Raw genomic sequence first — 12,426 nt, 5'->3', positions numbered from 1 at the left:
CAATGCCCCAAAGCAGCAGGGGGACAGCCACAGTTGGACCTGCATCCTGGTGAGCAAAGGGAACAAGGGGAGCACTGATTTTCCATGATAAAAAAACCCATAGTATACAGGTATTTAGAATTTATATTTTATTATAATAATAGTAGGAGTGGTAGGCTTCCAAATTCCTTTAAAACTGTAAATATATCAATAAAACCTTGGGTTCAACTGATCGTTATATAGCAGCATTTCATTTTAATCATGGAAAAACTTAGATTTTAGGGGTTTTAATCAGAGAATTTGGGGGTTTTAAAAAGAGAAAGTCAGGATCTCTGCTTATAAACTCAACTCACAGTTCTAGAAAACATCATCTTTGGAGTCTCACTTGGGATACTTGAAAAAAGTTCATAACTAAGAGATTTCAATTATAATTGCTTCTCCTGCACACACCTGTCTCTACCAGGACATAGTAAAGAAATGTTCCTGATTTTCAAACTCTACAAAAACTGATTGATTGGACACTTCAGATCTTGAATCATTTTTCAAAGCTTCAAAGCCAACAGCATAATACTTGTTGTCACCATGCAGCTTGGTTAAATGAATTCACAAACAATCTGTTCCTTTAGAAAGGATATAAACCAGCACCATCAGAATGAACAGTGTTCTGCATTCTCTGTTTTTACCAATTTTCACTGATAAATCCCCTAATTTTTTATTGAACTCATTTGTTTTTGTTTTTGTTTTACTGATTTACACCTGTTTTTCAGTTCAAATCCCTGTTAACTGGAAAAAGTGGGGAATGGCCCATTTCCCACTCATGCCAAATAATGGGGATTTGACCTGAAAAATGGATGGTGCTGGTAAGCTAAAAGTGCCACTGTGCTGGTTATCTGAGGCACAGGTTTCTGGCTGGTCATGGCAACAGCTGCATGCAGAGCAGTGGGTGGTGGTGGTGGTGGCTGCTGTGTGGGGGCCAATGGAGGGTGGCTGGAGCCGCTGCCTGGGGGAGCGGGGCTCCTGGCTCTCACCCTGGGCAGGGTAGGACAGGCTCCAGGAATCGCTTCCAGGGCAGGCAGATCTGAGCTACACCCCAGTGGCTCTGCCCCTGGCACTGGGAGCTGCAAGTGCTGCCAGGAGGGGGTGGAGACTAGTGGGAGAGCTTGACCCTGCTCCCTAGAGCCTGGGGCCAGTAGCAGCACTGGGCTTTTGCTAGTGCTCAGGGTGGCAGCCTGCTCCCATACTGCATGCAGATCTGGGGGCATGCACGCCTCAGGAAGAGCCCAGCACAGCCCCCCAGCTCCCAGGGGGGAGGGTGCATAGCAGCAAGAGCCACGCTACCCCACACCCACTGACAGCTCCCCCTGCTTTGCTCCCTGCTGCAGCCCCAGGAACAGCTGATGGGCTGCACTGCACCCCTCCCACTGCATCTTCCTTAGTCCCAGCCTTACTCCCTCCCTCCCTCACCACTGATTTCCCCCCTTTTCTTCTGATTTCATCCCAGTTTGTTTTGAATATAAACCCTGAAAAATTCCCGATTTTTTCAATTTTCTCCTTTCATCCAATAGCCTTTTCATAGACTTCTTATGATGACTGAAAGAAACAGAAGTCTTAATCTCCACATCAACTTTAAAAAAAGGTACTAAATAAAAGCTATTATTCAAGATGATGGTGCTTACTAGTTTCTAAAATGGAGTTGTAGTTCGCTACTTTAAAAGACAAGTCAAAAAGCAGCTCTTGAACAGCAGTGATTTCTTGGCAAATCTTGAACAGCCTCTATAAAAATCTTCCTCCAAGTGGTAAGGCAAGAAGAAGCCTTATGCTTATTTGACAGTAACCCGATTTTATGCATTTTAAATTTATTGTCCCAGGAAGTAGGCTAGTCATCTACAAAAGCTATGCTTTTCTGAAATAATTAGTTTTCAAAGGTGCTATCCTGCCCTGCCTTCTGCCCAGTTTTAGGCCAACATGGCTAACTAGCTCTCTTTACGAACTAGTAGACTTTAAAATGTTATTTTATAAACCCCAAGCTTTCTACACAGCTGTTCAAAGCATTATATATTTTTAACAAAACGTATAATCTTCATCAATTTATGTGGCAAATACACCTTACTTTGTATAAAACAAAAAAATATACACAAGAAGTTAGGCTACAATATCAAAATTATTAGAAAGGCAACATGACGTTCTAGTTCAAAGCAGGAAACCAGAATTGGTTTAGCACCCAGAAAAGCTAAATACTGCTTTAAGACCAGTGTTGGTTAATTAGTGATGGAGTCCAGTACTAAATTTCAGTTAAGAGGTCTTTTGAATGTCACTGGTTAAGATATTTTCACTCAAAATTTCCAGAAGTTTACTGACTTTTTTTGAAAAGGTCTCAATATAACTAATTTTTTAAAAAACTTTAGTTTACCATTAGCAGGTAAAATCATTTGATTATTTAAATGAGAATATAAATTTCTTACTTGCATTTAAAGTCTTTCCTTAAACCTGTACTACCTCAAAGTTATAGTAGTTTGTAAGCGTAGATTAGTGGGAATAATGGGTCGCTAAAACCACTCTCTCCTCTGACTAAACAGAGTTTGCAAAGTGCAATAGGAAAGAATATAGTTAAAACTTACTTACGAAAAATTAAAAATCATTATGAAGACAGTCTGTTTAGTACCAAGTTTTAATTAATTTTGTCAGTAGAAACTGAACAAAGAAAAAAACCCCAAACTGACCATGTTTAAAACAGTAACAAAACACAGACTATTTGGGCTTGATACAGCAGACTCTCTCAGGCCGCTGTATGAGGCTCTTGTTATACACTTCATGAGTTCTGTGTAAACTGGTGTGGGAGGCAGACTCAGATCTAGATAAACAGGATTACCTTTCCAGTGCAGCTCTTCTTTTCTCTACAAATTCTGTAGATGACGAATCTTCCTTGCCTACTTTTACCTTGGTCATGCCTTTGAAGAAAATAGCATCATATTAACTATGTATTATGAAGAAATCAACATAGAACACAAAAATGTAAGCATTGAAGCAAAACAAACCTTGGGTGAAATTTTTATCTTTTGACAGAGTAGTAGTAGGGTGGTACTGGCACCACTAAAGGTCTATAAATCTAAGGAAGTGTCCATTTTTTGTATGGTACTGACTTCATGGGTCATTCCAAGACAGGAAAAAAGGTGGCTTTTATCTTTTACCAAACCCCAAAATGGAAGGGCATGTGTGAGCTGAAACACATATGAGTGCTCACATTAAGGACTCTAAATTATTGGATAAAATTATGGCATGAACACTTATCAGATACCCTAAGTACATTTTAAAAGCTTCTTCTGTTCCATGTAAAGTCTTATTTGGATGGCAAAACAACGTTAATATTCTCCTCCAGACAACTGGCCCATGAAAAAGTCTGACCATTACTGACCCACTATTTCCCCACATTTAAAACAATTTGTACACTTAAGGACAACACCAGCATGCAGACAAACACGCAGGTAGTGTGATTCTCAAGATTCCCCTTTTTGAGATAAAAGAAAGCAAACTTTTGGCCTAGAAACCATCTGCAGGACAAAGCCACAAACAAGAGGCCATTACAAGACTGCAATTTACTTTAACAGGATCTTCAGTCAACGTGGGCAAGTGATGTTGGACTCCACATCTGGACAGGATATAGGTCTTGCAAGAAGGAGATAGATGGCCTAACTCACTATTTGTGATCTTGCTCATTCTTTGAATAACAGAAGAAAATAGATCTCTCCATTAATGGAAAATTTTAAGTACTGGGCTAATGAAGAAAAAATAAATTTGGCTACTCACTAACAATGTACAGCTCATCCTATACCCCTATACATCCTATACAGATGTATTTGCACTACTACCGCAAAGTAAGAGCAAGGAAAAAAAAATCCTTATTTTATTCTATTTTATGTTACTTCATTTTATCCAATTTTGTATTATCATATATTGTGTTCATTTTTACTTCTGTTTAAAACAGAATATGTAATTTCACTGTATGCTTTTATCAATAACCATGAATTATTTTATTATATATAATTTTACTGTTACTTCTACTGTATTGTTCTAGTAAAGCTATAAACTATTAACTACATACACATCCTCATAGTTCTTAAATCAATTGGATGCATTTGCCTATCACAATGAAAAGCACCATATTATACAGGGGGTAAATCAAACATGTTGTGGTTGCTATTTTCCTGAAACTTCGAAGTTAAATATAAGTTTGTGAAAAAAAGTATATTGCTGACAAGGGTATGTTTATTAAGTTCAAAATATAGTATTTTTCCCTTTAATGCATTTGTGCTACATTTTTTCCATAAATGTATCTGTGCTACAACAGTCTGGCAGAGTCCCCTGTGGTTCAGTGGTAGACTCCTCGTCTCCCAGGAGACCCGAGTTCAATTCCTGGACGCTTATACAAATCCAGCCAAGGAGGCACTACAGCTCTAGACTCCGCCTGGCCTTCGGATTTTGTCTCAGAGGCCTAAAGGTAAGGGTGGCAGGCCTGGACAGCCTTTGCTCCTTCAAAACTCCTGCCTAGGCATATGCATCAAAGGTCTGGGTGACCTCTCGTGCATACATCATGATCCAGAAGGATTGACAGTCAACAAATAAATGATCTGGCTGCCATTTCATACACTGTAGATGACAGAAGCTAAAGTTGTAAGTTTGCTATTCATTCAATAAACTCATACTTTTATGAGTTCATTCTAATTTTCATTCTGGCTATTTAACGAGTTACCTATAAACAGAGGACAATAGGTCATGCCAATATTAAATGCCTCAAAGACTACTTGCATACTGTATGTATTTTCTCTCTCAGATCAACTTTCCATTATTCAGATTCTGAAATACTTTACATTTTAGAAGGTAAATTTGAAATTTTCTAAAGGCTCAAAGATACCTTTTGTTCAAAGAACAAGTGTTTGAATATACTCTCATCAATACAATTTTGATTCCATCACTGACAACTTGAGGTTACTAAGGAACAGACTCATTTCCCCAGGAATATGCCCATAAGCAGAAGTGGACCAAGGCAGAAATTCCTTTCATTTGCCACTAAAATTAAATCCGTGTTGCACATGTTAGTGTGTGCAGGGTATCTTGAATGTCTGGTTTAAGAAACCCCATTGATGGCACTAGGCTTATTGTGAAAATCTATGGATCAGCATTGAGTTCAGGAAGCAACTAAGAAAGAAAAAAATCTCTGTTACATAAAATACCTATGCTTTGGAGCAAGGGAGTCCAACTTCAGAGTGGCCAGGGCTGTGCTACCTGCAGGGGTAGCAGCAGGAAGTAGAACAGGGGTGGACAATTATTTGGGCTGGAGGGACACTTAATGAGTTCTGGCAAGCTGTTGAGGGCTGCACACACATGCACACCCTCCTGGACCAGCCAGAACCTGCTGGCAGACGTAGTCTGATCATGGGCCACCTGTGCCATCCTGCCCTGCCATCTGGATTCCTGGAGTGCACCCACTCTTCTCCCCACACCATGCAGCTCCCAAGAGCCCTAATGGGGAGTTGGGGGGGAGCAGGATGGGCATGGGCTGTATGAGCTGTGCTCAGGCCCTGGCAGCTGTGGGGTGGAAATACCCCCACCTGCCCAGCACTACACAGTGGCCAGAGCTACTAGGATCGTGAGCATGGCTTGCCGCACGGTGCCATGAAGGCAGGGCTGCTTCTACCCAATCTCCCCTGTGGCACCTGGGAGATGCAGTCCAGCCCTGCAGGCCCAGTGTGCTGCCCACCAGTAGAGGCCAGGGACTGAGTGGAGCTTGCCCAGGGCCTCTAGGGCTAGACTGCATCTCCCAGATGTTGTGGGAGATGTTGGCCAGAAGCAGCCCCACCCACCCACTCAGGAGGCCCATGGCGAGCCACACTTGGGCCCCACCTCTGCAGCTGAGCAGCACAGGGAGCAGCTCCGGCTTCTGCTGGTGCCACATGGTGCCTGGAGGGCCGGTGGGTTTTCTTCCACACAGTGTCCTCTGGGAGATGCAGTCTGGCCATGTCCCAGGCCACTGCTGGAGTGCTGGATGAGTAGGGCTGCTTCTACCCAGCATTCCCTGCAGTGACGGCAAAAGCTGGAACTGAAGCCACCCACCAGCAGAGGTAGGGGCATGAGCATGGCTCACCTAGGGCCTGCCACATGGTGTTGTTACCACCTGCCTGCAGGATGGATTAAAAAAAAAAAAAGGGGGCTGGATCTGCATTTTGCCCACCCCCGGAATAGAAGCTGAAGGGAAGGGAATCCCACAGACTCTGGTGGCCTGGTTGGGGTGAGAAAAGGTATGGAGGAGAGGTGAGGGCAGTGAGGGACTCTTGCATGTGGACAGGCAGCCTGGTACAGCTGCAGCCCAAATGCTTCCAGGCTGGCAAAAAGTTACAGCAGCAAAGAGGGATTGCTGCAGCCATTAGAAGCTAGACAGTCCTAGTCTAATATCTCAAGAGATCAACAACTTGATGGTATGTTGGCACACCTAATTTAATCCATTAAGAATTTTACATAAAACCCCTAGGTTTTACACCAACACAGTACAGTTTATATTAAAGTCATTATATCAATTATGAAATTACATTATAAAATTAATTATGAAATGCTACTGCTATATATGCAAACCCAGCCCACTATACCCAGGTTCATTCGTATTAAGAACAGTTCCACATGAGATCCATGTAGACCCATTTAAGAGAGAAATGTATACAAGGCCTTGGGTAGTAACACACTGAACAGTGGACATACCCAGTTATGGTCAAAGGCAACACAATATTAAAACATGTCATGCTACTCTGGGCACATTACCTTGCAGACATGAGTGAATGTAGCTGCTTGAGTGTGGTACTGTGCACCTATCAATAAGCTGCCTCTCAGGCCACTAACAGGTATTTTTTCTTCTAGGAGAACTGCTGCTTTCAGATAGAAACATGAATATACAGACATCTGGGAATTTTCTCCCAGAGCAAAAAATGCTGCTGCAGGAAAAAAAAAAACCTGGGAACAACCAGGGTTAAGTGGCTCCCTGAAAAGTTTCTCCTGCAAAAGTGAGCATCTGTACAAGTACTTTCTGCAATGATCTGCAGCATCTCACAGCAGAGGCTATTCATGCCCATAGTACCACAGTTGAGCAGCAACATGATTTCTGGTTCAGATTAAAAATACATCATGCTATGTGTATGCCGAGAACAGCACTGCCTAGCACCACAATTAGATGGCATGTCATACTTAAATCTATTCTAGTCACAATGGATATTTATTAGCACACTTTTTTTCCCCCAAAGTAAAAGAAAGTAAGTCATAAAAAAAGAGGGTTGAGGCATATGATAGGAGCTGCTGCCTAGAAGAATGCAAGCCAAGCAAATATGGCTAATGGCAAATGCACACATAGGCCAGAGTGCAGTATCTTTTTGTATCCATCAAAAGATATCTTTTTGTATCCATCAAAAGATGAGAGAAGAGCAAGGTGACCATTTAATAAGACTACTTAGGCCATGGACACGCATTCTATTTGTAGCTCTACAGACAGAGCATATATACACCTGTGTAATCTGTAATACTACAAAAATGTTCCCATTTTAAATAGGAACTTATCTATAGCACGTTCTGTAACTGGGCAGGCACTACATGTGCCAGTACATGTAGGGCAGGGGTCTCAGCCCTCCAGCATTTTAGTGTCTGCTCTCCCTCCTTTGTGCACCCCCCGCAACCTTCCCCATCCAGAAAAGGAAGGACAGAAGAATGGCTGGCTCCCTGACAGCTGACCCAGCCACAGCAAGCCATCACAGTACACCCTTTCTTAAACAGCTTCCTCAACACCTGTAGGGTTTGCAAGGGCTGTAGTAAAGTAAAAAGCACGTAGGTCTCCTGACTCCTACCACTCCACAAGTAGCAGAGTGTTTTTTGACAGCCACTGCCCCAGCACTAGGATTGGGACCTAGTGGTGCAGCAACAGCAGCTGTCAAAAACAGCCAGGGCTGGTCCCAACAAGCAGGTATCTTTTTCCTACTGAGAGTGGGTAGAAGGTAAAAAAAAAAAGCCAAGTATACAGCCTCCACAATAGAGCTTACCACCTGCCACCCCCACTGATGACAGCAGGCTGTTTTTTGACAGCTGCCACTTTCTAGCAGCCGCCAGCTGATCACCAATGACCTGACCCCTTCCCCAGCAGGAGGAGAGGGTATACTGTCAATCTGAGCTCACTGACGGGCTCCCTAGGGGTAAGGATAGCAAAGGAGCAGCTCCCGACTGCCCACTGGCTGATGAATGCACTTCTGAGGTGCACATGCAGAACTCTAGCTAAAGGGTTGCAAATGCCCTCATAGTGCTTCATTTTGGTAGTGCTACAGGTGAGTGTGTGTTTATGGCCTCTACCACAGGTAGGTAGGTAGGGTGACAAATTTACAAAAAAAAAAAAAAAAAAATCACCTAAATAAAAGTCACCATCTCCATGCTCTGTAAAGCTTAGAGGGCAAGTATTAAATATAGAAATTTAAGTAGCAGCAGAATACCAACTGCCTTAAATGAGCAACTTGGATGGGCATTTTACACTTGTGGGCAATGAACAGATTTAATTACTTCGAGCCATGTAAATGTCTGCTATATCTAGTAACTTGTCCTACTTATGCATTGTTTAGTTATTGGAATATACTGCACAGAATCTATTTCCTGGCTATCATCCAGCACCTATTAAAGTGTATTCTATTGCAGTGTATGCAACTAGAAGGAAGTCACAGAACATTAAAGTTGGGAAGTGATTATTGTGCAAGACATTCTGAAAGAGAAAAAACAAGCCAATCTATTATCCAACTCCAGTTAAAAGTAGTAAGAAATCAGGTTATATTAGCAGAGGGACAAAAATCACAAGAAATTGTACTATCAGCAGAGCACAGCTGAGAAGCTCATCTGGTATACTGAATAGTATTAGTCACTGTTGTTTCAGACCGTTTCCATATAGTTAAAAACAGTTCAAGCCTGTAAAATGAGTATGAAATTGGTATTCTCTCATAAGATGTTTACTCCCTGTACACATATATAGTATGAGTTACTAATCTAATGATTAAAGTAAAAGCCAATAACAACCTTCTAGACATATATCAAATTACATACAGAAGCAGCTGGTTCCTTTCCCTCCTTGCATCAGTTACCACTACAACTCCAAGATAACCGTTTTTCCAAACTCACTGCAGGAAGCTTTACTTGCCTGCACAGCCTTCAGTATTTGTGAAGCAGGAAGAACAAACTCTACTAAATCAGAGCCCTCATTAAGCCCGTATAGCTGAAAACCAGAAGAAATCACTGGGGACACAAGTGAACCATGCCAAAGATTTGATTCTAACTGAACTACTTTCCAATAGGATGAGCTTCAATTAAAGTTCTTATCTTATCCAATCCCTGCCTGCAGTGAGATTGCTTTAAAAAAAACAAACCAAAACAAAACACACATACATAAAGTTTTGAATCACCAGATCAAAACTTACCATGTTCGACGCAGAATACATTAATATAAGCTGGAAACTATGCATATTAAAGAATGTGCATGATGCAATACTTGAAGAATGTTTTAGAAGCCAGTAGTCAGTATTTCATGAGAAATGATACCTAGACAAAACCTCAAATGGTTATATAAAGCTGTACTTACCTACAATACTTTTCTCTGGAGCTGGAGGCACAATGTAACCAACATGCATATACTTTGTTGCTAATTTGCTGTGCAAACCAAGGAAGTCACTGAATCTTCTTTTAACAGAGAATTCATTTTTGTTAAACATAGGTAGAGCTGTCTAAAAAAAGTAAGAAGTTAGGCTGTATAAGTAGATACAACAACAAATACATGATTACCTATAGTAAATGTGACAGATATTTTCAAAGAGCTACCTTTGTTGTTACTCTGTATGCCATGTAGGCATTCATGCCGTCCCCTGTAAGAAGAGACATAGTTAAAGATACTTATCCTAAAATAGATCTTCTGAACTATTTAAATCTGGAGTTAAGTTTGAGATAGGTAGATAACCTCTCTCATTACAAATACAACCCATTTAATTCTTAGAGGAGCAGGCTGACTGCATCATGAATGGTAATATATAAACCACAAGTTCTTCAGCTAACAAGGAAATAGCAATGCTGAAAGTGTCTCAGATTTCTTTAAGTCCATGATATCAACTCACCGACTTTCTCTGGGTCCGAAACATTTATTTCTATATCAAATACATCTCCATTTGCTTCCTCTTCAATCTGGAGAAAAGAACATTATATACGGTTATATATAAAAATGAATTTTCAACAATGAAAGTAATTTTCAGTAATATTTAAGTATGAGAGGAGGGAGTCAGTAGCTAGAAAAGCACAACCCCAGAAGGCACACTTTCCAACTTCAATGGGACAACTTTGTAGACATTGTTGTCTTATCTTAAGTCCTTCCTCACAGCTTTCACATAGCAAAAGGATACCAACTTCAGTTAATTCAAAACTTTTAAAAACATATACACTTCCCTTTCTGTCATGACAAAGTAGTCACAAGACAGGTCTACATTAGGCCCCAACCAATAAGAAACTTTTAAGAACCAAGCACTGCATCTACTAAAGTTAGATCCTCCTAGGCTAAGTAGACAGTTAAAAAGCCCACGGCAGAATCGATTCAATCTTCGCAGGTTAATTTAAGATGCATAGATTGAACCAATAAGCAACTGAACAGACATTCACTTTTGATTCTGGAAATACCACCACATGCCTGCAGTGGCCCAGGCCAGAAGCTGGGGAGCACTACAGCATGCCTCTCTGATTGGCTGGAACAAAACAGCTTGGGCCAAAGTTAACCCACCTACTCTGCGAGGGGGGTTTGCAGGGGAGGTGCAAAAGCATCCTGGGAAGCTGGGTGACTGAGCCAACTTGAATCTGGAGGGGATCTGGGACAGAAGGTCAATAACTGATTCAAGTTAAAACAGTTTAAGTTTAATACTACATCTTAAACCAGGTTCAGCTTAAACCAGTTTCAGCCACTTTGAAAGTGGTTTATGTGCACTGAACTTCAGTTGTGTTACTGATCTGAACTGGTTTCTGATCACTTATACTGCTTTATGTGTAATTTTCTGTCATTAGCCCTAGAGAAGGAAACAGACTAGCATGAAACGGAAATCAATCACTAGCAAAAAAATAAAATTCCAGAAATACAAGGAAAGCTCAAAGTTTCTTGTTGTGGGAGGGCAGGACTGTCACTTCAAGAAACAAGGAAAAAAAAGTGGAAAGTGGGCACCAACTCATATATGCAAATACACGCACACCACACCAAATTTTAAATGGCAGTTTTACTTTAAGTAGTATTTCACTTCTGGTATTTACAAGGTCAACCTACACAAACTTAAATTCTATTTAAGATTTCTCTTTAGCATTCTGGTTATTCTTGAAGTACCAAATTTTTAAAACAAAAAAAAATTCTCTTCCCACCCAACCACCTTTGATAACCTGACTTTGCCACAACCACAAAATGAAGACCTACTGCATTACATACTACCCGACTTTAAAGACAGGCAGAGCACATAAAAGGTACAATTCCATCTGGCAAACACTGACTTCTATTTTCTCATTTGCATTAGATAGGCAGTTAGACATCAAAATGTGCATAAGTGTATATATAGATTAGCACAGCAGCCATACTACCTTTTACTTTTCTAATACGAGTACCATAATTTACTTGCATCTGAAGCCAGTCACAAGACTTGGAAATTTACATGCGATATCCCACTTGCCTGATACCAACATGACCTAAGCAGGTCTTTGATTACAGCAAAGCAACACTGATGCAATCTTCCTAGTTTTCTCCAGCATTTTTCAGCTTAAGATGCAGGATTATGGAATCCGTTCACTGTCTGGCACAACACTGAGTAATACTTTAAAATGGAATACTAGTATTTTTTTTTACTGTTCAAATGGGAGTCAGCAAACTGATTTCTATAAACTATTGGGACTGCTGGGATCTCATTAGAAAGAGAAAGTGTACTGTAGGTAAAAGTCCCTATGAGAGATGAGTACTCAAATAAAAGTGAAGATTGCCACATGTCCTATCACCACCCAATATTTCATAAGTACAATTCAGAGCTTTACAAAAAAAGTTAAAATGTGGTTATTCAGTACCTCTTCCCTGGATCTATCAAAAATCACAGGGGCTGCTATACTTTTTGACTCCATTCTGGGTGCTACTAGTGTGGTGGGCGTTACTGGAGTGATTGCAGGAGTAGGTTCTGGTGAAAGGATTGGTTCTCTTTCTGGACTGTCCAAAGAAACTTCTTCTGTGGCTTCTAAAAGAAGTTATGAGTTAGTAATTATCACTGAAGAGGCATATGTGCACCAGACTGTTGCACTGCCTGCAATATCATGCATAATCATATATTCATCTTTTAAAACTGCAGATTAAGGCTTGCTGTATGTGTCTTCATTTCTCAGGTGGAGTTT

The 12,426-nt window shown here is 40.8% G+C and overlaps 1 protein-coding gene across 2 annotated transcripts in view; it reads right to left on the bottom strand.

The window, feature by feature from the left end:
* SNX2 (sorting nexin 2) overlaps positions 1-12,426 on the bottom strand; it is a 45,599-nt gene that overhangs the window by 14,337 nt on the left and 18,836 nt on the right. For both annotated transcript variants that reach the window (XM_019555144.1, XM_019555145.1), the window contains exons 3-7: positions 12,109-12,272; positions 10,146-10,212; positions 9,856-9,899; positions 9,620-9,761; positions 2,849-2,927 (exon numbers count right to left, since the gene is read on the bottom strand). In XM_019555144.1, coding sequence (XP_019410689.1) covers positions 2,849-2,927; positions 9,620-9,761; positions 9,856-9,899; positions 10,146-10,212; positions 12,109-12,272 — 496 coding nt within the window. The remainder of the gene's footprint in view (positions 1-2,848; positions 2,928-9,619; positions 9,762-9,855; positions 9,900-10,145; positions 10,213-12,108; positions 12,273-12,426) is intronic.

Source organism: Crocodylus porosus, unplaced genomic scaffold, assembly GCF_001723895.1.
Source record: "Crocodylus porosus isolate Cpor-Errol unplaced genomic scaffold, CroPor_comp1, whole genome shotgun sequence".
NCBI lineage: Eukaryota > Metazoa > Chordata > Crocodylia > Crocodylidae > Crocodylus > Crocodylus porosus.
Note: the sequence above shows the minus strand (reverse complement) of the source record. Positions and strands in the feature narration are given on the sequence as shown.